Source organism: Micromesistius poutassou (genome assembly GCF_964030765.1).
Source record: "Micromesistius poutassou genome assembly, chromosome: 6".
In the NCBI taxonomy this organism is placed as follows: Eukaryota; Metazoa; Chordata; class Actinopteri; order Gadiformes; family Gadidae; genus Micromesistius; species Micromesistius poutassou.
Genome location: NC_140276.1, coordinates 6410822 through 6435587, shown reverse-complemented (window position 1 = coordinate 6435587; position 24766 = coordinate 6410822). Strand labels below are relative to the sequence as shown.

Here is a 24766-nt window from a genome sequence, read left to right as displayed (position 1 = left end):
ATGCTTGTGTGTTGTGAACAACTAGAGATTGTTGTATGTGTAGAGACCATTATGATGGTCTTATTGATGGATGATGAATTATGTTATTCACGTTGCTCAGTATGCAAATACAAATGCAAACTATTTCATGCATGCAAAACCAATGTGTGTGTGTGTGTGTGTGCGTGTGTGTGTGTACGTGTGTGTGTGTGTGTGTGTACGTGTGTGTGTGTGTGTGTGTGTGTGCAGGAAATGTTGTCTTATTTACATAGACGTTTGTAAACCCACCCTACAAGAAACTTCTATGTCGTCCGACACCAGAACAAGGTTGGTACATTGACAATAAATACAAATACACTCTGTATGAGGATTTGACCTCCCACCATCATAAATGCATTTGCTTCGTTTTCTTCTCATATTTAATTCCAGCGAGATTAGGACTGTTCACAAAATGTCCCTTTGTAACAGATTCCACCTCAAACACAATTAACTTGATCAGAGAACCCAGTGCGACATGAGGCTGTTTAACTCAAGCCCGGCGCGGGTTGGGTTTAAAAGGGTATTGTCAGCTTGCGCTTCTATCTGTTTGTTTTTATTGAGTCTGAGGCTTTGGGGCGGTGAGGGAATTGTTGCTGACTATTGAATAACAACAAGAGGACTCCGCCATGGAGTTACAAACTGCAGCTAATAAAGAAAGAATGGGATGATGGAAGGGAGGAGCTAGGGGTGTGGTGGAAGACCAAAATAAGCCCTGGAAAGTGAGCGATGATCATAACCATATGCAGGCTGTGTTTTTTATGGAGTCGGGGAGAGAGAGAGGAGGAGAGTTAGTGAGAGTGACAGACAGCAGACAGGGAGAGAGTTACCATAGCTGTGTTTTCTTTTTGTAATCTCAAGATGTAGAGATAAAACAAATAGAGTGAGCAATGAGTAAGAGAGACCGAAAGAGAGTAGAGAGAGAAACAGAGATATAGGGCAGAGCTCGGGATAGAGGGAAAAGTGGTCGTAGCAGGGGGGCGAGAGACAGAAAGGGAAAGGGAGGGAGGAAAGAAGGCAAGAGGCGAATGGAGAGAAAGTACCCCAGAGTACTTTTTCGCACAGCGGCTGTCAAGTCGAGCCCCTCGCAAGAATTCTTCTGTTTGGTTTTTCTTTTTTTTTTTTTTTTTTCTCCCTCTCCCCTCTCCCACTTCCTTTCTGCGCTCACATCTGTAATGGCGAGTCACTTCCTCACTCTTCCTCCTCGGCTCCAGTGGGCTCGTCCCCCACTTTTCCAAAGCCTCCCTCCTCTCTTCTGACCGCCTCCTGGACAGCAGCTGGAGACAAGCGGCGGGGCGCAGACGGCAGGATACTCCCCGCCGACAGACACACAAACAGCTCTCTGGACCGGGCCCCGGTCCGTCCGTCCGTCCGTCCGTCCGCCCCCCCAACCCCCCCCCCCCCCCGCCCACCGCCCTCAGCCACTCTGGTTTCAGCCCATTCTACGGCCGGCTGCAGGAATCCGTCAGGAGCCCCAGAGGAGAACAGCAGACCAATTGTTTTATTTTTTATTTTTCCCTCTTCTTCCTCTTCTTCTTCTCCCGCAGTACGGCCCCTTATATGGCAGCAGAGCTGGGAAATCATTTGAATTAGTCTGGTTGCTGCTTGTGGAGCCACGGGAATCTCACAACTGGTAGGTGTGTGTGTGCGTGTGTGTGTGTGCATGCGTGTGTGTGTGTGTGCGCGTGTGTGTGTGTGTGTGTGTGTCTCCGCCCGTCATATGTGTGTGTGTGTGTGCGCGCGCGTGTGTGCGGGCTCCATGTGTGCCATGATGATTGGTTTGTTTTGTCGCGCCGTAGCCCTTCTTTCCTGTTGTGTTTGCACGCGGGGCTCGTGTTCGGGGGCCGAGGGGCGGCGCCTGTGTCTGTGGTCGGGCTGACGGCAGCGGCCACGGCCCCCAGGGGCCGGCGCACATCGATTCTGGAACCACTGGATCATTTCTCCCCCCCCTTTTTTCTCTCTCTCTCTCTCTCTCTCTCTCTCTCCCTGTGTCTGTCTCTGCTCTCTGTCGGTGGTGTGGTGCCGTGTAGTCCAGCAGAACGTCCAGGGCATCTCCAGACAGCGGCGGTGGTCCTCAGGGGGCGTTGTTGCCCCCCCACGCAGGGGGTCACGGACCAGGCCGGCCGGTCGTAACAAAAAAAAACAAAAAAAAAACAAGCGGAGACACACACACGCGCGCGCCGGGGGGTACGCTGACACACGCGGGAATGCTGTCTCCGAGGAGGACATCTCCATGGCAACGGGACGCCTGACCCCCCGAAGGAACCTCGCCACCGGGGGGGGGGGGGCGGCGGCGGCTCGGGGAAGCGGACAAAGGGCCGCTCGGGTCGTCTCCGTCGCTCCGGCTCATCCCGGCTCTGAGGACATGATGACGGCGAACGGGAGCGGTTGTTCTGAGCACTAAGAGGGTGAAGACGGGAACGCCGGTGACTGGACTCAACCCCCCCCCCCCCCACCCCGGAGCACGCTGACACGACTTCACGCATGGGGGACGTCGAGGGCCGTGTCGGTACCCCGCTGTCCGCCCTCTCCTCTTCTTCCTCGTCCTCTTCCTCTTCCTCTTCCTCCGGCTGTGGCTCGTCGTGATGAACGCGCAGGTTACCATGACGACGACGGCACAACCGTGGTTCCACCACGAAATCAGCCGCGCGCAGGCGGAGGAGCTGCTGGCGCGCGCCGGTCGGGACGGAAGCTACCTGGTACGGGCCAGCGAGTCGGTGGCCGGCGCCTATGCCTTGTGCCTGCTGTGAGTGGCATCAACACACACACACGCACACACGCACACACCGGCGTTCTGAGTACGTGCTTTGGACTCATTTGTCTCTTTGATCGTTTTTTCCCTGACATACCAGATCCTACACCTACTATGTGTAGGTGTGTGTATACAATGTATGCGATCGTCTACGTACATCTCATTTTGTGGTTGTTCAGATGCTTTTAATGAGGGGCAGCCCATTGCAACCGAGCCATCGCTGAGCTGCTCTGGTCTGGAAGTCTGGAAGATTCTAGCGCGGGGCCGGAGCTCACTTTCTCCGAACCCGACCTAAAGTTTCTGACTCATTACTTGTGCAACTCGTGAACTATTTCATTTTGGCATTCCCACTGTGGAAAAACTATTCACCAATGCATGAGGATTGATGTTTTCAGCCACCTGTGTTTCTGTCTCTCAATGGATTCAGCAGCCTCGCTCTCTGCTGTCATGTGGATCAGTGTCCCCCCCCCCCCCCCCCCAACCACCTCCCCCCCCCCTCTCCCACCCTCCCCCCTGCTAGTAGCGAGCAAGGAATGCTACGGCTATGTCACGCGGGGTGTCGTTCACAGCTTGACTCCCATTTTCCTGGGCGGTGGCGCTGGTCAGACGACCAAGTAGCCTGTGTCCTTTGTACTCCCTTTGCGCTAAGGGTGGGGGGGGGGGGTTCTTTTCCACCTCTGCACCCTTTCCGACTTTCTATCGACGGTTTCCCGCTCCGCCGGCCCTCCCCCGTGGCCCCGTGAAGGAGGGAGGAAGGCCCTGTGACGACCACACCGCTCTCCCCGCTCGCTGTGCTGGCCAGCTTCAGGCCCAACATTCCTGAAGGCTGAGTTTGCAACTCTGCCCACCCCCCCCCCCTCCTCCTCCCGCACCCCCCCCCCCTCCTCCTCCCCCCCCTCCCCCCCCGCCCCCCACCCCCTTCTGCCTCTTTCATATTTCTCCCACCTCAAGGCACATTGTCTCATTCTTTTCTTAAGAAGACCCTTATGTCCCCGTCTGGACGCTCTGCTGTTGCTCATTGCCGATCGGATCCTTGGCGAGTGGCGCTCTCTTAACGCGTCTTAGTATATTTTTCCTTTTTTGTATTTTACATTATTTAGTATTTAACATGAGGTCAGTTGACAGTGGATTTGTTTTAGATACATAGATTAGGGGTTAGGCGTCTTCCTCGAGGTAGCCTACAGGTGGATCGCAGACACGGGCTGGACAGGCAACACGAGACTATCCTGCCCCTGTCTCCTACCTGCGTCAGTGGGCTGAAAGGGACATCATCTCTGGTCTACAGATCTAGGGAATGGGGAACTGTGGGTCATATGTGTTGTTGAATACGTGCTAACGTCTCCACAGGAAATTCCACAAATCCATCATGCTTTCATAAGGTTTTTTTTTTTTTTTACCCGAGTAGGAAAATCTGCTTTTGATTTTATCTTTGAACTGTAGTACATTTTACCATGTTTGCATTGTAATCCCTTCTGAGGCAACTAGCTTTCATACATCATGTTATTCATAATTGTGTTGTACTTTATACACGTATGGTTATTATACATGCTTATTTGAGCTTATTATTGTTTTTAATGATAATTACAGTCACACATTTGAATTGTTTTTTGGTTTCATTCGTTCATGTATTTGCAGATTCCAACGTCATGTTCACACCTACCGGATCCTTCCGGATGCAGAGGGTCTGCTGGCAGTTCAGGTGAGCAGGCCCCGCCCTCTTCCACCACTACCTTGTCTTCCTGCTTTTGCCCACAAAATGGCACACAGTCAAAAACAACTAAGTGCAACCATCACAGCTCAGGGGGGGGGGGAAATCACATTTGTGAGAGAGTTGGCCGCATGAGACTGCAGTTTGTTACGGCCGTGGGTACGGAGCACAGGAAAGGAGTTGTTCTTTCCCTGGTTTACTTGCTGTTCCTCTCACAGCTGCAGTAGTCATACGGTCAGGGTGCCATCCCTGCCGTACGACTGCATGCTTGGAGCTCATTTTGTGAGCTCATTTGAACAGAGGGGGATTGTGCAAAGATCTCATAGATTCCACCACTGCCCACTAGCCCATTGGTCAATGAGTGTGTTTGTGTATTGTGGTGGTGTGTGTGTGTGTGTGTGTGTGTGTGTGTGTGTGGTTGTGTGTGTGTGTGTGTGTGTGTGTCTGTGTTCTTTCTTGTTTTGTTATGCATGACATGTAATTGGCTTTTCTTGGATGTGGCGTAGTGAAAAACATTGTTATTGTTTACTTGCCGGCCGAAACAACTAACACACATACGCTCTGTAATCTCAATTAAGTATCACAGTGGAGACAAATAGACACACACAGACACACACATATACACACAAGCCACTTTTATTGAAGGGTTTTCGGACTATTAAACTCCAAAAGCATTAGCTCAGTCTTGGTGTTTTGTTTTTGTGTGTGTGCGTGTGTGTGTGTGTGTGTGCGTGTGTGTGCACGTGTGTGTGCGTATGTGTGCGTGAGTGTCTTGTATTTGCAAATCTCTAACATGGGGACCCTAGCCTTTTTCAGATATATAACCAGCCTCCGTAGAAACTATATCACTCGTTCAGATGTTTTCCACTGCCATGAGCAAAGCCTACAATCAACGTTTTCCCTCTCTGGATTTGCTTCGCTAGCACACAGAGACTTGACGTTCTGGATGCTGTGTTATTCTAAGAGGGCCATGGAGATATTTTGGGGTTACTCTGCCTTTCCACGTCTCTTATTCCCGTTCAGTTATTTGTAATTACTTTTCAAGAGTTCCTTGTGGCACAAGAAGAAGCATGATTCAAACGGATCCTGGCAACAGAATCGGGGGACACAGGCCAGAGAAATGGCTCCTTCAAGTTGAACAAAGAAAATATAAAAACTCATGACTCAAAAATATGAAACAGGGAAAAAAAACCCACCTTGGTTTAGAATCTGCCTGAATAATTTGGTGTGTTCTGTTTGTATAAATACACGTTCTTACTACCTATGTGTATTTGTATTTTGTTTGTTTGGTACTTTTGAAATAATCCCTCTTATGATAAATATTGATATATAAAAACATTGTCAGATAGATGCATTTTATGTACACAATATATGTGGAATCTATGACATGGTTCTGTGTACAGCCATGGCAATACCTCAGAAGTATAATTTTGTTATGCTTTTCATACAGTTCAACAGTTTAGCTGTCATGTAGCATAAAGTTACACGTGAAGCAAACTCTATGTTTCAGTCACTTAAAGGACATGTATTTCTTCAACCAAACTAGCTAACTTACTTACTAACTTTAGCTTAGTTTTGTCCAGAAGGAAATAAGGTTTGACAGCCAGATGCAGTGTGATAGTTGCTGACGGATAAGGAAAATGCCCCAGGAGCGCCAGGGGTATTAGGGAATGAGTTTATAAATAAAAAAATACGAAGTATATTTTAGCGGGTCTGTTTCTGCATTGGCCTACATGCAGTGTGTATGTGCCATCTGAATACAAGGTGTGGACCTCATTACAGTCAAAGTGACGTTGATAGAATGGATGGGATGTATGACTCCGTCCGTGATGTGAATGCCTTTTCGCCCTTGGCTTGGATGTCTCCATATATGCAGTTGAAGTCCGAGAGTTGTGGTCAAACCAAAAAGTGTTTTTGCATTGGAAGGGTGGGGCTGTGTGTGTCTCTACTCTAGCCGACCTAGTATTTGTCTGTAGAGTGACCTAGTATTTGTGTGTGTGTGTTTGTGTTTTCTATATGTTAGTATGTGTTTGTGTATATGCATGCATCTGGATCATCATTGGAAAGATCTTGGCTATGAAAACATAATTCTGGTATTGTTGAATCCTCATAATGTTTCCACCGGTCCAAGTGAGACGTCAGAAATTACGTTTAGAAAACACATTCAGAGCCTCGTGCTTATATGCATCCTCTGGCTGGGATGCTGTGTGACCTTGGTGGGATTGTGCCCGGTTGTCACCACAGTCCAAGAGCGCTACGGAGATACAAACCCCATACTGACGTTGTGTGTGTTCACGCCCCACAGACCATGCAGGGTGTTCAGGTCAACTGCTTCCGCACACTGGAGGAGTTGGTGATGGGCTACCAGCACCCCCACAAGGGCCTGGTCACTCCGCTGCAGTACCCTGTGAACCGCGTGGCCGACCCTGGAGACGAGAGCTCAGGTCTGCTCACCTACTTTCTTATAGCTTAAAGCAGTGGTTCTCAAATGGGGGTACGTGTACCCCTGGGGGTACGTGAAGGCACTCCAGGGGGTACGTGAGATTTTAAAATATACATCTTTTTTAAAAAGTAGCATCCATGCAAAACTCAAAAATAATTATTTAATAAATTTTTCAGGAAAATATAAGTATAAGTTCATAAAATTAATTTTATATTCAGTAGGCTATTCAATTTCATTATCCTTAAAACCCAGAGTCTCCCCCATACCAGGATGGTTAGACTCAACCTGTCATATGCCACCTGGCATCACCTGTCAATCACTTGGACCAGCGATGGAGTCGTGGTTGAGCGTAGCAGCAATTCTTTTGAAAACACAGAGGGACAAGTGGCAAAGGAGGCCAAAACAATAATGCTTTGCGCTGGTTAGGGGGTACTTGGCTGAAAAAAAAACCTATTTCACAGGGGGTGCATCACTGAAAAAAGGTTGAGAACCACTGGCTTAAATAATAGCAGTCAGCGCCTGTGCCATTAAGTCATAGGCCTCAGGTGGGTTTTCGCCCATGTTAAGCACATGTTTCCCCTGTGTGCAGATGAAGAGAAGCCTGCTCCAGTGCCAGCCTCCGTCCACACTACAGCCTCCTCCACAGCAGCCCCAGTGAGGACGCCCTCTCACCTCCCCTTCCTCAATAAGTTGCAGGAGCTCAACACATCCAGGTTCTCATCTACTGTCATAGTATTCCAGTAAATTTATAGCAGATGTTCTCTTTTTTGTCCAAATCGACCTACATTGTGTCCACGTCTTTAGGGGGGGGGGGGGGGGGGGAATGGAATCTCTGGACTAATGTTTATTATTTTATTGACATTGTATTGACAGAAAATTAATATATTGCCATGTTGGTCGGCATAGCTTTATCCATTATTCATCTTATACCATATACCTTATACCTTACCATATATTATGCTATGTATATGGGATGGATTTCATGTGGGATCACATAGAATGTATGACATATCTGCATCTTCTGCTCTGTTATCAGCATCTCTGGAGACGTGATGGGACTGCTCACTGACTACCTCCACAAGGATCTTCCTCTGGACATTGAGAGTGTGTTTAAAGGGGCTACGTGTTTACGCAACCTGCAACACACACTAGGCACGACTTGCCAAGGCCTCAACAGGTGATCTACCGTCTAACACTGGTGCTGCTGGCCATGACTATTAGCGCATGAATTTTGCAGTAGTCCATTTGACCTGACATATTTGATTGATTCGAAGGATAGACGAGAGATTTCTTGCGAATATACTATTCATGCGATTGATAGAATAGAATGTCCTTATTCCCCCTAAGGGGTCATTTATCCTGCACATACAGAGAGGCTACAGAGGTGAGCAAGCCAAATAATTCAGTGAACATACAAACAGGAAAATACTGAAACAATTCCCTATACCACATACACCCGCTGTACATCACACATGAATGAATGACAAGACACTCAATCTCATGGTCCATGGTCCCTCAATGTCCCCCTGCCTTTCAGAAAACACAGAGGCTTGGATGCTTGTGTGTACGCACTGTTTAAAGCTAGGGTAGGCCGTTTATTTTAGAAGCACATTTGTCACATTTGTCGGAATTCTCTTTAAATGCTGACAGCAGTGAATAAATCAAAATGCTCTGATGAAAACAAAATACATCTGTTACCTGTGGTTGTCACTGGCCTGTAATAAGACAATCATTTAACGTGGCCCACAAGAAAGGGCAATGTAAGATTGAATGGTCAGAGGTACTTACCTCTGATGGGTTTTGGGGGAGTGGCTTTGGAGGGAGGCCTGATAGGAAGAGTGTTATTTTTTCGGTTTGATACTACTTAAAACACGTAATCTTTCAAATTGAATTGTGTGTGTACATTTCTGGCTATACTTATGGTTATTAAGTTTGTTGATATCTAAAACATTGAGGGCATGTGATCCACAGTGAAATTGACCTCACGCTCTCGAGTCTGGAGACACTGGCCAAGGTGTTTGACCATCCAACCAGTCCACTATGCAACAAGTCACAGGTACTGAATTGCCGCAGCAGTAGCCATTAATATCCCTATGAACTCCCAAAGAGCTGTGAACGGGCCCCCTCTAGTGGTTAACTTTGGGAAATGATCTGCATCTTCCTACTTTGAAACCAGGGCCCGGAGATGGACCTGGACACTCTGCTGTGTAAGATCTCAGCCTTGGTCAGCCTGCTGTCTTCTCTGGAGAAAAGGGTAAGGTTTCACTTTGAGCAGCCAACAGACTTTCAATGTTGCTGAGCATGGTTGCCAGATTAGATTTTCCTCTAGACATTATGAATGTTTACTTAAAAATTCCATTAACTAGAAACCCAATTGTGACAAAGCTCTGTGCTTGAAGGTTTTGAAAGCCCTGCAAGACGCAGTGACCAATCACAATCTAGCAGTCCAGCCTGCCCCGCCTCCTCCGGAACCAGCGGCTGTGACGGCTAACCCCGCCAGGAGCCACGCCAGGCCCCTGCCCGTCCACGCATTCCAGGTACTGCATGAAACATGAAGGACCAATCAGGAATGCATTTCATCCTTGACTGTACAATCCAATGGTGACCTGCATTGTAATAGATAAAACACACACTGAAAGATGCCTTTTTTTTTTTTCTTCAAAACTTGGTGTATGCAAAGGGTCTTACAATACCATACTGTACTCTACATGAGAATCGAACCTCATAGCCCGTGCTGTGTCCACGCCATGCTAGACCTGCAGAAAATATCAACACTTATGTCCGTCAATTAAATAACAAAATCTGTAACGAACATACGTACCAACCCTAGTTGTAAATACTTGCGTGTCCAGGTCAAGATGGCGCGCTACGGCCGACAGACCGTCTCCGTGGACGTGGACACCGGGGTGCTGCTCTTTGACAAGAAGACCGGGACGTTTGGCGTGGAGACAGTCTCGCACGAGCGGGGTAAGCAGAACAACACTTACGTCATCTGTTCAACTTTTCGTCTTTATAATAGGCACCTGCTGTATTTCCCTTTGATGATCAAGGATCGATTGCTGGATTGGTTGCGGTGTGATCTGCCGTATCATAACCAGAATCACTTTCATACCCATAAACAATATGGCTTTGACATCCAAGGAATTTGCGTTGGTTTAAGGTGCCGATATCATAGTACAACATAGATACTAACAAGATATAAACTCTAAATCTAAATATTAAAGGAGCTTTTGTAGGTGAGATGCAAGGTAAGATGTAAAGGGAGAAAGCAGAGTCGAGTGGAAGAAAGTAAGATTATGAAAATAAGCAGCCAAAATTAAATTATACGTAAAAAAAAAAAGTATACGTAAAAGATGAACATGTCTTTAAACACGTTGAGTTATATGTTCTTTTTCCTCCCGGTCTGGCAGTTCTGCAGGTGGTCCAGTTCCACGCCAGCCCTGCTAAGCTGCGCCTGGCGGTGGACAGTCCCCACGGCACGCCACGGGAGCTCACCTTCCAGAGCGCCAGGGTGAGGGGTCAAAGGTCATCACCACCCCGATCTGTCGTTCGGCGAACGTTCAGAGGAGAGATCTGATCGGTGTCTCTCCCCCCCCCTTGTCCCCCGTCCCCCCCCCCCCCCCCCGTCCCCCAACTCTCTCCTTCCAGAAACGGGAGGCCTTCTGCCAGTTGCTCCAGCTGATGAAGATCAGACACGCCCAGCAGGGAGAGCCCGACCTGGTCTCGGTGTTCGTCGGCACCTGGAACATGGGTAGGGAGCTGGGGTGTCACAACTTGTTTAACTTCGTTATCCTTTCCTGGCTTGGGGGGGTTTAACCCGGGTATGTTTTGTGTATCCGGCAAATGTGTGCGATCGTTCAAAGAAATAATCACATTTGACACATTTGCCTGATACACATAACATACATTATATTAATGTACACATTATTGTACATACATATAATCACCAATGCTATAAATAGATGTATTTAAAAGTTTAAGCTATTGTCTAAGCTATTGATATGGGGGAAGAATAGTATAGTAGTGGTTAGGTTGTCTAACTTCCAGCCAAAGGGTTCCTGGGTATCCTGTTGGTATTCTTCTGCAAGATGCATAACCTACTGGCTCATTCGGTTAATGTTTCTGAAAAGATTGAACTTTGGATAAAAGCGTCCACTAGATGTCTATATAGCAATAGTAAATTGTGATATTTCCCCAGCTGCTTTGGCCTGATAACCAGTTAACATCCATTCCCTCACCCGCTCCTACTGAGAACAAACTGAATCTGGAACCAAAGCTGCTCCTTCTTGTCTGTTCCTTGCGCGGTGGACCAGGAGGGTCTCCGCCGCCCCGCGACCTGACCTCCTGGGTGACCTGCTGTGGTCTGGGCCACACCCCGGACGAGTCCACCGCCTCGCTGGCCCACGACGTCTACGCCCTCGGCACGCAGGAGAACCCCCAGGGCGAGAGGGAGTGGACGGAGCACATCCGCACCACGCTGCGCGGCTGCACCCACCTGGACTACAAACAGGTAAACACCGTCACCTGGACGACACACAGGTAAACACCGTCACCTGGACGACACACAGGTAAACACCGTCACCTGGACGACACACAGGTAAACACCGTCAGCTGGAGGACACACAGGTAAACACCGTCACCTGGACGACACACAGGTAAACACCGTCACCTGGACGACACACAGGTAAACACCGTCACCTGGACGACACACAGGTAAACACCGTCACCTGGACGACACACAGGTAAACACCGTCAGCTGGAGGACACACAGGTAAACACCGTCACCTGGACGACACACAGGTAAACACCGTCAGCTGGAGGACACACAGGTAAACACCGTCACCTGGACGACACACAGGTAAACACCGTCACCTGGACGACACACAGGTAAACACCACATGACCTACAAACAGGTGAACACCGTCACCTGGACGACAAACAGGTGAACGCCACATGACCTAATTTACAGGCCCCTGATATATTAATGTATTTCACATCTATGCATGTAGATAGAGAGGGTATCCTAGATTTTTATGGCATTGAATAGTATGTAATTTTCATATTAATTTTGTTTTATTCTGTTTTGTTGAGCGGTACGGTATGGCTCCTTAATGCAACGCGGCGCTCTGTCCTGCAGGTGGCAGTGCAGTCCCTCTGGAACATGAGGCTTGTGGTTTTGGTAAAGCCCGAGCACGAGGGCCGCATCAGCCACGTGAACACGGCCAGCGTGAAGACAGGCCTGGGAAACACGCTGGGTGAGCTGCCCTTCCTGCGTGCCATTTCCCACAGCACCAGTGCACATAATAATTAGGCAAAATAAATACCGGAAAAGTACTGCCCTGTGGCTAACAGCCAAAAACATCAGTGGGTGATCAGCCAAGAACAAAAGTGTTTTTGCTTTTTCTGTTTCAGGAAACAAGGGAGCCGTCGGGGTCTCCTTCCATTTCAATGGAACATCTTTCGGCTTTGTAAACTGCCATCTCTCCTCTGGCAGTGAGAAAGTAATAAGGTGAAAATATACACTTTAGCTTTGCCAGAAAAAACAATAACTCATACTTATACTACTGGAAGTTTCAGGGCCCCCAAAATGCAGACCCCGAGTGCCTTGAAATACACCCTTGTGGTTGGAAAGACAGACAGAGTCTTATTATGGATGTATATGAAATTATACTATAGGAGGAACCAGAACTTTGTGGACATTCTCCGGCTGCTCTCGCTGGGAGACAAACATCTGACCGCCTTCGACATCAGCCTACGCTTCACCCAACTCTTCTGGTGCGGAGACCTCAACTACCGGCTGGACCTGGACGTGCAGGTCGGACATGGGTGTTCATTCACAGAGTAGAAACCCCAGTAGATTGGTAGTGACGAGTGTGTGAATAGCACGATCGAAACACCATGAAATTGGTCTAAAAAGTCATGTAACAAAATAGCCTTTAAGCGAAATGGAAACATTGGTTCTCAGTCCATCTTTTTTTTTCTTCACCAAGCAACTTTCTCTGAATGTTTTCTCCAGGTGATAAAGTTCAGCTCAGGTTTCTCCTTTTTCCTTCCCTAACATCTCTAACATTAGCGTTTACATAAGGGGGGAATTCTGCTCCATCTGGAAGGAACAAATGTTTGATTCTTCTTCTGACTTGTGTCTCATGTCTAGTTTTATAATATTGTGTTGTTTGATTTTAACCAGTCAAACATGTTCAATTTTAGATTTTTGAATTGAAAATTTAGAACGGTGTCCCGTTATTGAAAGTGCTGTCACAATGCTCAGGTACAAACGGTGTGTAAACAGAGTAAAGGCACCCGCTCAACCTATCCTCTGTCTTCCCCTGGTGGTTGTTCGGCTCTTTGGGGGGTCAACATCGGTGGGGTCTCTAGGACATTCTGAAGCACGTATCCAAGAGGGAGTTTGAGGAGCTGATGTGTGCCGACCAGCTGACCAGAGAGAGACAGAAGAACAAGGCTTTCCTCAACTTCAGTGAGTTGTCTCTCGCTCTCTCTCGCTCTCTCTCTCTCTCTCTCTCTCTCTCTCTCTCTCTCTCTCTCCTCCTCCTCCACCACTCTTTGGCCTAGATATTGTGACTACATTGCGTGTTCAAAATAAACATTTGTCTATCCATGAATCATTTTATATCATTGTAATATTCGTTGCTGCTTTCAACATTAAAAAGGCGTGTAGTTATACATGGGAAGACATGGGCGTGTAGTTATACATGGGAATGACTTATACAAAGTTATTAAAACCTGAACAACCTGACTTTGTCCGATGCGTTGCGGCTGTGTTATTTATTAATTTCCTTCCCTCTCTCCCTACCCTCGCTCTTTCCTCTCTCTCAAATGTTTTGCCGTGGTTAAGAGGAAGAGAAGATTTCCTTTCCACCCACATACCGTTACGAGAGAGGCTCCAGGGGCTGCTACCTGTGGCAGAAGTACAAGACGTCAGGGGTGGGTAGCCCAGCACTGACCCCCCACCCTCCCTCACTACCTACTGTCGCTATCTGCATTCAGAATAACGCAATGTCGTCAGTTAGAACATTCAATGAATCATTTAAATCTTATTTTAAAGCACTTTTCAAAACAGCAGCTACAAAGTGCAGACGAAAGGGAGAAAAGTAGTTTACAAAACAACAGTAAAACCACAATATAAATATTGGCATATTCAACAATTACAACCTCATCATAATTTTCATCATTTTGTAATGATGAAAATCATCAAAAACTGTTGTTAGTACCGTGGAAACCCTAATCAATTTGCTTGTCGGGTTTGATGATAAATTACGGGAAAATACACACGCTTGTTTAAAAAAAGCTTCCCTTCACCCAAAGATTCTAAGTATACCATTAGTGTGAAGGCTATTTCTATGTGGAAGCTAATCCTCTTTATGGGTCTCAGCAAGGCTAGCTAGCGTAGCAGCAGCTGCCAACGCCACTAAAATGAGTGGTTGAAGTATTATTAGACGCTACAAATGTTTAGTTTTCTGCTTCTTTATACCTCCATGTTATTTTATATTTGTATTCTTTTTTGTAAAATTTGGGAACTATATTTTACTCTTTTTACTCTTTACTTACTCCATATATTTTTTATTCTTTATTTTGTATGTTTTCCTTGCCAACACCAACACACCCGGACAAGTTCCTTGTAATTGGTGAACCTGTTTGATCAACCCCCGTTGTGACTTGGTTGTTCTAGGTGCGAGTCAACGTGCCATCGTGGTGTGACCGGGTTCTGTGGAAGTCCTATCCAGAGGCTCACCTTAACTGCACCTCTTATGGTAATTACTGGAGATATAAATCAACTAAAAGGTGTTCTTAGCAAAAGACGGTTTATGAAGGCGTAACTTATGTCATCAATTATTGACAGTTAGGTAGTTCTGTATTTTTGAGAAAGCAAACACGTTGACATCATAACACAGATGCTGTATAATGCTTTGTGAAAACTCTGGTCAAAATGGTTACCCATTTTCTGACCTGTGGTCCTTAAAGAGTCACTGAGTCACTTCCTGTCATTGAATTCAACATAAGAAAACAAAACCAGAAAATGTAACTCTCACTTCTGCTGATATTGCCCTTTCAGCACAAAATGACCCCTGTCCTTTCCTACACATTTTCTTGACACAACCTTTTCTACATTGGTCACCAAAACAATGTCACGAATCCACCAGATCAACGACAGTGATTACTGTACGTACTGTATCTGTTCGGCTTTAATACTAAATAACTGGTTTGGATTAATGTATTTATGGCAAACAAAAATACAAAAACAAATATGTATTCATTTACCACAGGTTGAGGATATATAAAGATTATGAAAAATGCAAATAAACACACACCCTCGTTTGAGGAAAACGTTATTATTTTTTCTAGGATCGTACAGAGAGAAAACCACTTAGTGAGAAACCCTTAGTCCTCAGAGGGCCTCGAGAGGAGCAGTTCTACACGTGAACATGTAGGGAGTATGAAGGCCGTAAGATGATGACAACATTGTTATGGGATCTTTTCTGTGGAAATGAAACAAAGGAACGGTGGGAGTGCGGAGGAGCTGCAGAGGGCTACATGTGCATGGGTTTGCATGTGGAGATGGAGCCCTCTAGGCTCTGTGTAGGTAGTTATAACATGGCCATGTGTGTGTGTGTGTGTGTGTGTGCACAAATAATATGAGTCATATCCCAGTGCTGCAGCTAGGGATGGGGGTGAGAGAGAGTGAGAAAGAGAGAGAGCCAGAGAGAGAGAGAGATGTTTTACTGTCCTAAATAAGGCATAAATTAACAGTAAACATATTATGCACACCGCCACAATTAAAGGAGAGACTGAAATGGAGAGGCTTCATGATGACTACCATAATGATGCAACCCTGTCATCTGATCCAGGTTGCACTGATGACATCTTCACCAGTGACCATTCGCCCGTGTTCGGCACATTCCAAGTCGGGGTGACATCACCGCCCGGTTCAAAAACAGGTGAGGTCATTGTTTTTTTTTCTCCTATGATAATTCAGCCTTCACAAAAATGCAAAAGTGATACCATCAGACTTTATGTGGTTTATGTGAGGGGTTCTGGCTTGTTTATCTCCAGCTGACCCAAACTCCAGCAGCGAGAGGGTCCGGATAGAGCTGGAGAGGCTGGAGGCCATCGTGAAGACTGCGAGCAAGTCCAAGTTCTTTGTGGAGTTTCACTCTGCTTGTCTGGAAGGTATGGCTGTGTGGCGCCCCCGATCCTTCCTGTCAGACCTGTCATTATTATGGTTATAAGCCGCCTCAACCTTTGCCGTGCTTGTTTGTGTGTGCGTCCTGCAGAGACACGTCGCTCAAGTGAGAATGACTCACAGAGCTGTGACGTGCCCGGCTTCCTCAAGCTCGGCTGGTCAGCCAAGCAACTGCCGAAGGTATGTTCCAGGCATGTGATGGGCAGTGAAGTGAAAAGGGATGATATGCAGCATAGGGCCCCTGCATGTTTGAATCTGAGCCCATGCAAGGTGATTTTGCAGACGTCAGGGGATCCCAGGACTTTTTTGGCAGACCTTGCCGTGAAACACCTGTGTGTGGTTTTTAGCCTAGGGCCCATCAAATATTATGCAATCATTTTCATTACCATGTCATGAAAGTGTGTTATTGAACATTTCTCTAGGTATAATCAACAATGTAGTATTCCCCTCTTCGGTCTTTAAACTCACTAATGATCAAATGGTAGACATGCCATGCGTCTATATTATTTGGATTTTCTAATGTTATAAAGTTTATTGTTGCCATTTTGATCAACCCACTTTGTCCCCTGCTCACACCCACTTATGGGATGCACTCCACGGTTTGAAACCACCGTAGCGCCACGAGCTGCTGCAACATGTCGCACTGTAAACCGATGTCTATCTAGTAAACCTGTACTCTTTGTGTTTACAGCTGCTCCCTGTTGCCTCGGCGGTGGACAATCTGCCAGATCAGCACCTGCTGTTGTCGGTCAAATCATGTGATGGCTTTGAGTCATATGGTTGGTCTTTGGCTCATCGCTATTTCTAAAAGCTTATCAATAGCAATGCTGTTTCCCTTATCTATCTTAGCGATAAGTGATCACTTATAACATAATTAGAACAGGGCCCAACATTCTGATATCCTGTAAACCTGGCTGTTGTCCCGTTTCGGATACCAAGATCAGACTTCTATCAGTTCAGTTACTTCATGCTGTGAGCTAGCATTAGTTGGAACATAGCAGGTTAGCTCAGACACACCCCCGTCCACTGCTGCAGTGGCGTCTTCTATTATCTCATTGGTTTACATAATGATAAACTAATGATATGATATGTTATATGATGGTATATGATATGATGTATGATATATGATATGGTCATATCCAAAGCTATTGTATTTCAAGGCCTATTGTTTTTGTTACTTACAATTACTAGTATTAGAATATTTTAAGGTCCACAATGTCTGTTAATATCCATCTCCGAAACACAATGTTGATTTAGCCTATGTCCCTCTGATGAAAGTCCTTGCATTTGCAGTCTTAGGAATGTTACTAACTGGGCGTTGATGGCGACGTTCCCGGGAAAAAACTAGTGGCACACATTTTTCACACATCAATCAGCGGGGGATGTTCAGCCAGAGAGGGCGGGGCGGAGCTACTGCAACAGACATGCTTTTCAGCTCACATGTGTGAAGCGGCGTAGTGTTTGTTTCCAGGCTCTGCTTGCTTTGCCCGTGGACCAGACGGTAAACAAACCGCCAGCAGAGTGATGTCACACAGACGACACTGTTTGGGTCTCTGGGAACTGACGTCAAAAAACACAACCACAGTTACCGCTTGGTGCTATAGAGACTCTTAAAGTGACCATCTATCTAAATTTAGGTTATTGAGCAATTTCCTTACTAACACACTTAATAGAAGTCTGTTCACCCCACCCACGCCTACAGTAGGCTATAAAAGCAATGATGTACGTGACACTTCTGAATGGTGACGTAATGGCTTGCCCCTTTGTCTGACCTGCGCTTGACATCGGAGTGCAGTTCCTTTCTTGAACACTGGACGCTAGACTTGTAGAGAAAGTGTAGCCTGGTGGGTCTGGTGAGCGTTCTGTTGGCAGGTCTAGCTGTAGGACTAAGGCAGCACCGCAGGCTTTTTGGTTCCGGCTTGAGGTCTGTCTGTCTTTGATGCGCCGAGCCCTGGCTCACAGAAAACCCCCAGAGATTTATTGATACACTTTAATCATCATACTTTTGTAATTGATGCATGTTCAAAGTATTTCAATACAGTCAGCTGTATAGTCCACTAATGCTTCCCTGGTCTTCAAAAACATAATGGATCAAAATACTTTAATACACAGTAATGAGGGCCTGGGCATTCCCTGATCGATTATAATTTTCAGTGTGCGAAGGAGGATGGCTTCTGAAGCCTGTCGTGAACGTGCTTTATTCAGTTTAAACCGGCCAGAGGTTGCGTGAGCAGCCTCACTCAAGAATACGTTCACTCGAGAGTTCAGGTTTAAGTTTAAAGATATCTTAATCTGGTAATTGAAACGGGCCTCAGGACTGAACCGAGGAGAAAAGAGGATTTGCCTCCAGGTGTGAAAGTGACTGAACAGGTTTGCCATCTTTGTGTTAGGCGGTTACAGGATTTATACGAGAGGGGGAGGATTAGGATGAGGGTTAGGATTTTATTAGTTGAAAACATGACACAACATCAGTTGAAAACATGATATGATGTTCATTTAAAAGGAGGCCAAGTTTTCAAAAGACAAACATTTTCAGCTGCAGATCTGATCACGTTGATCAGATCTGGAGGTAAAATCTAAATCAGTGTTATGTGTTGAAACCTGTGTATTCCAGGAGAATGCTGTGTGGCTCTGCGGTCGCCGAGCGGCACGCTGGAACAATTTGAGACCTTTCTGAGCCACCGGGGCGAGGAGATGGGCTCCATCAGGGGCCAGGTCAAAGTTCACATGCCCGCAGACTACAGACGAGCAGCCAGGTCAAAGATCTATGGTTGGTCCACGAGAGCCACCGGCCTTCCAGAGCTCTCCCTGCGCTCTCACTTTCTGTTAACCTTCCGCTTCCTCCCGGCTCTTTTTTCTTGTGAAACCCTCAGCGCTTCCTCTATTTGTCTCCTGGACTAACCTCAATCTTGGCCTTATTTTGTGTCTAGCTGCCGTCTTTGGACCGCTTCTGCTTTTTGGCCGCTTCTGCTTGGCAGTCCTCTGGCCAGATGCATCCTGAGCCCACACTGATACTGGGGGATAGGGGTAGTGTGTTTGACCCCCTTCCCCGCTTGGTCAGAACCTCTCCGGACACTACCGTACTGCACCTCCTCATTCTGCTTTGCCCATTATAAACACAAAAACACAGACGTTTTCTTCCTGATGTTGAACTATATGACTATAATAAAATCCTCTCTGGGCTTTTTGTTGTTCTTCAGAGTGTTTCTGCTTTGAGAAGGACGACAAGGGTCCAGAAAGGGGACAACCAGTGGCTCTGCCGTCCAACCGGGCCCTCGTCCACAAGTGAGAACCCGTTGCCTGATCTGTGATCTGTGCAGAATGCAGACACTCCCCCGCACGCACAGGCACACACACACAGACTCGTACACTTTTAAGGCCTTTTAAGTGGATGTGTACACTTGAGGATATTCTGCTGTGTACCATTAAAATGCCAGGATTTAAGTTTTTTTATCATGGTGAAACCACCTTTTTCTAGGTTTGAGGATGTCACCTTAATGTTTGTACTTATTTAAAGGACCCTTTTTTATTTTTTGTATGGTTTCTCTTTTGGTCTCCGGCAAGTCCTTCCCATCCAAAGCCAAGCAGCTACACCAACCCCGCGTACTTCATCTTCGAGGGCATATCCGTAGCCCCCAGGGCCGAGGACCCCCCGGACAAACCCAGGGCACCCCAGGTGGTCTGGTCAGGGGACGAGGCGCTGCAGCTTCCCAAACTCACCGCCGCCGGGAACGCCCCGGACAGGAAGTCCGCCCGCAGGTCCAACTTCACCGAGATCGAGATCCCCAACGCGCCGTCGCCCTACTCCCAGATCAACGACCTCCACCTGCACCATCACAACAACTCCTCCAACTCCTACCAGCTGTTCCCCTCCAAATCCCCAGCGCCTCCACCGGCGCCGGCGCAGAGTCAAAGCATCGCACATGCCCACGAGCGTCTCCCGCAGGCCAAAACGACCAAGTGCCCGGGGCCGACGGCGGCTCACACCCCCGTGCCGGGGAAGAGCCTGGCCAGCATGTACGTCAACCACCCGGCCATCGCCAGGGAGAGCCCCAGGAGGGATCCTCCCATGCCTCCCCTGGAGAGGGCCAGTCCCCTCCAGGGCCTCAAGCCCCCGTCTCTGTTCCCCTACGCCTCTACCCACTTACCACTAGCCTGCAAGGCCTCCGCTCCCTGGAAGGTGGAGCAGCAGCAGCAGCAGCAGCAGCAGCCCCGGCAGCACCACGTAGCGAGACCTGCGGGTAGGGCCGGGCGATTAATCAAATTTTGATTGCGTTTTCGATTTTGGCGTGAAACGATCACCAAACTAATATAATCGAGTTAAAATGATTTTTTTATTTTATTTTTTATTTTTTTTATTTATTTTTCTTTCTTTATAGAAATTGCAGAACAGCTGGACACATATCTGGGCATTATTTTCTATTTGACCATTTTTTTCCCCAAGGGGAAATTTCAAAGTTCTCATTTACATACAAAGTTTTTTTTTTTTTGGGAGAGAAATTGAATGAATAAATGCATCATGTTTTCAAACTCAAAAATAATCGTTTGAATGATGGAGATTTCTACATTGACCAAAATAATTGTGATTCTGATTTTTTTCCCCCCGTCATTGAGCAGCCCTACCTGCGGGGGACCACTCCCTGACCGCTCTGCAGATCGCCAAGTCCCTCAGCGAGATGGACTTCTTCCCCTCGGACATGGGGAGCCAGTATGTAGCACAGCAGAGGAACGGCCCCGGCATGTCGGCGGGGGAGAGGGGCTACTGCTGGGAGAATGAGGTTTGGACATGGGCTCCTTCACCCAGGTTGCCATTATGAACAATAGGCTGGGAAAAAATCTGGACGTAGTGTCCGTGACATCCCTTATTGGTTTACACGCGACCGTTATGAAGCTGTACATTTGGTGTTAGGAGCGCTGTCATCACTTGAGGTTTTCGCAAGCAGCGGTAGGAAGCGATCTGTGTTAGGGTTAGGGTTAGGGTTACTTACTAGCGTAAGGGCGGCGCCTTTAAGGGGTCTATTGCCCAAAGTTGCTATAACTGGCCCAAAGCCGCTAATAACTCCTTTATAACTTTTTTATGAAATAATACTGTCAAACGAGACCTCTCAAAATAAATAGTACGGAGATGAACTAGTCACTGAGTTCCTTACTGAACAAAGAAAAATAATTGACTAAAAATGGTGGCGGGTCTTTCTGCATCAACCACCTATTGGCCATTAGAGGAACCACATGTTAGTCGCTTCCACCAGGGCTTCCCAAACGGGTGTCATGGCTGCAGCTTGGTTTAGAACCAAGAGGGCGGTGAGGTGAATAAGGCCCATGATGACCCATATTCATTTGGACTTCGAGGTGACCGCGCACTCGCCTTCCTTGTGTTGCAGGTGTCGGTTCTGCGCGGTGCACCGGAGACGGTGCGGGAGCTCCTCGGGATGCTGGGCCTTCAGAAATACACACTGGGACTCAGTCTGCACGGCTGGGATGACCTGGATTACTTCAGGTGAAATGAGCCAAGATGGTGTCAATCCTGAGAAACATCCGGTCTATGGTGGTGGGGTGAATGTTATCAAATGGGGGGGGGGGGGCCCATAGAGTCGGGCAGGGAAGTGTTTATTAGCCTATGAGAACATCCTGATCTCGCAAGTTAGAATTCTGTGTCTCTCTGCAGATCAGTCTGCAGAGACTGATCTTCCATCCGAAACAGAACGGAATTCAGTTTTATCTGAAACTGAAATGGAATCGCTGTGAAAAGATCAACAGATTTGGACGAAGGCTTTTCTCATACTAAAAGATTTTATGGCTTTACTTTCGGCTGGATAACGGCAAGAGCGAAGACATCAAGAGGGTCACCTAGTTTACTTAATTTAAGCAGATTGACTTTTGAACAAAGATAGGCTGCGCCCATATGAGCAAATCAATTGCTTCCCAGACGAGGCCACAGTGATATTCATTATGAAACGCGAACCTGAATATCCTCGTTGGTCTCACGAGGCTAAGCATTTGTATCAAAGAATAGCAATAAATGGGTGTCGATTTTCATTGCCGCTCTTGGCACCTGAACTAAAGTGTAGGAGGGTGTGTTTTTCAACTGATCGGAACAAAGCCTAATCACTCTGTTTACACGCAACTACGCATACTCACGATTAGAGACAGAGACAAGAGACGAGCGGTTAGAAATGTTCTGTGTTTAATGTCCTGGTCATGAGAACAGTGGTGAATTTTGGATTGGATGTTGGATGTTGAATTGCTTCGACCCACCTGGTGCAAAGCTCTGGCTTCCCGCGACTAACCCAACATATTTATATTTGCCACATATTTAGATGTTGCTCTGCACTCAGAGTTCAGAGTTCTCAACTGGCCTGAAACACAGCCACTAGCTCTGGACAGAGCTATTGTCTGTTGTTTGTGGGCACTATTTGTGAAAACAACCTAGTCAGGGCTGTTCTAATGTGGTTTCTTGTTTGGGAGGAAAACAAAAACATGTTATGGGAGATGCAAAACACTTTGCAGGAATATAATGGATGTCGACTACTACAACTATCATGGGGTCGAAAGAAACCGGCCAAGGTCTGAGGTGCTGAGATGTGTCTGAACACTTCCTTTTGCATGGGGTTTATATATCATTACAATGTAAGAATGCAAACAGAAGTAAGGTTAGGAAGTGACTAAAGCAAAAGAAGGGCTGTCTACATTCACCATGATGATCTGATGCAAACACTGATCAAGCCATCATATTTACCAGGTGTAGAAGCTCTGATATCTGACCTATTTGTGTATGCATAGAATGAACACGGCAATGATATCTGGCCGTGGATATGATCACGGCTAAATAAGCTCTCAAATTAAATATGTAACCTCTGCAATGTTGCTTACCTCTAAATAATATTAGTTAGTGGGTTCCATGCCATGGGTGAATTCCTCCTGTATGTCTCCACACATGATTTGTCAAGCTAACAGGAGCATAAAAAAATGTAAACACAGCTTGGTGTTTAGACTAAAATTGACATAAGTAAGTCCCAACTACTGCACGTAGCAGAGTTTTTATGCTGCTATGGTATGCAGAACCGTTCCTTAATGATGCATAGGAACATCGTTCTATTCCCTGAAACATCTGTTCATCATCAGCGAGGCCAGCAATGTATCGCACATGTGCAGGAAGTCTGCCCTGCCTTGCTGTTGCTTAATGTAATAGATAGAAATGTGATACTGTATGTAATACCCAGAAATAGTTTAGTTAACAATCTAAAACGTTCATACCATATATGTGAATGAATGTACAAATGCTTGGCTCTCTGGTTTCTTCTTCAACTTGACGAGATGACCTTGCTTCCTACTTGATTTTGCTCGGGTTGGAAACTCTGGTCTCTCTCTTTTTTTATTCTTCATAGTGGAATCACGGAGGAGGATTTGCGCGCTGCTGGGGTCTTGAACCCTTCTCATCGTCGCAGGATCCTGGAAAACCTGCCAAGGATCCTGGAGAACCTGCCCAGCATCTGGAACTAGACCCTTTTCAGAATCACAAAAGACTAAAGAGAGCGAGGTTCAGAGGTTCTCGTTAAAAACCTCTTTGTTCTCTCTGCAAATACTGTCACAGGGCCTTGTCTGCACACGTGTGCGCACACATCATGTACAGGGTCCGTTCAGTCCACCATTACATTCCCATCGCTCAGTCCAGCAGTCCACCTTCTTCATGAGAGATGTTTATTTAAATCGTGGTGTCAAGATGTGTCTCGTTTTAATACTGTGACATGTTCAAATATTGATTGGATGGATTTGAGGCCACGCAGGTTTTGTTAAATGACTTTGTAAAAAGCGCACTGCCTCACTTTGAATGCATTCATTCATGGCTGATGTTTAACATTGGTACGGACCGCCTCCTGGATGTTCCATCCGTTGTGCTGTCATTGCTTTGAGTCTGAGCTTGTAAAAGAGGGAGTTTAATTACAGTCACGGTGTCTAGAAACACACATGGGAGCATTACCTGTAACGTGATGACGGGGGTGGAGACAACCCGGAGTCTCTCCTTTTGTTTACCGTCTGATACTGTGCTGCTATTGCTATCTCCTCACTTAATCTGTGCCTGCGTTTCATGTTTTAACCGAGAGAGTTTTTCACCGGCTTTTCCCTGTGACTGAACAATCAATGAGGTCAGTTTACGCTGCCATGCAACGGCGCGAGAGCAAAGCCAATTCACTTCATGTATGTTCTGTGTTCATGGCCCTGACATAGATCATTTCACCTGGCTGGTGAAATGATCTATGGTTAACCTTTACGATAACGTTATCATACTTTTCTCTCGTTCTGGATTAAGTGCTCTGCTGATGTATGACATAATGTTCCACACATTTTGGAAGGTCCGAGCCGAGAAAAAAATGTTGCAACAGATTGATTTGCTTTGCATGTTAATATTGACTTGATATAAAACCACCAAACATCCCAAATACTTTATTCCTATCACTTTCGTACACCTTGACATGATGTAAATAGACCTCACTTTTATTGTGACAGGCTAAATAAAACAGTAAACTGGAATGAACGCCTGATTCCATGCTTTTTAGTTTACATGAGGAATATTACGAAAAATGTTCTGTGTTTACTGAATGTGTGTGTGTGTGTGTGGACTTGATTTACATATGTTAATGGGAGACAGAG

The 24766-nt window shown here is 46.5% G+C and overlaps 1 protein-coding gene across 1 annotated transcript; it reads left to right on the top strand.

Annotated features, from left to right (window-relative positions):
* Nucleotides 1-1513: 1513 nt before the first annotated feature.
* inppl1b (inositol polyphosphate phosphatase-like 1b) lies at nt 1514-24593 on the top strand. The gene is made up of 29 exons (XM_084469947.1): nt 1514-1648; nt 2046-2761; nt 4403-4466; nt 6781-6919; nt 7508-7631; nt 7955-8095; nt 8890-8974; nt 9095-9172; nt 9318-9455; nt 9771-9885; nt 10329-10429; nt 10567-10669; nt 11232-11428; nt 12056-12173; nt 12331-12427; nt 12595-12733; nt 13294-13393; nt 13772-13860; nt 14606-14687; nt 15783-15872; nt 15988-16104; nt 16209-16297; nt 16809-16896; nt 18732-18887; nt 19318-19402; nt 19682-20358; nt 20735-20895; nt 21499-21614; nt 23503-24593. The coding sequence occupies exons 2-29, from the start codon at nt 2601-2603 to the stop codon at nt 23615-23617; spliced, it is 3765 nt and encodes a 1254-aa protein (XP_084326073.1). The 5' UTR covers nt 1514-1648; nt 2046-2600; the 3' UTR covers nt 23618-24593.
* The last annotated feature ends 173 nt before the right edge of the window (nt 24594-24766 follow it).

Coding starts and splice junctions, on each gene's coding strand:
- inppl1b (XM_084469947.1), top strand. CDS start 2,601: ATGAACGCGCAGGTTACCATGACGACGACGGCACAACCGTGGTTCCAC. Junction 8,975..9,094: donor CACTATGCAACAAGTCACAG/GTACTGAATTGC, acceptor CTTTGAAACCAG/GGCCCGGAGATGGACCTGGA. Junction 9,456..9,770: donor TGCCCGTCCACGCATTCCAG/GTACTGCATGAA, acceptor TTGCGTGTCCAG/GTCAAGATGGCGCGCTACGG.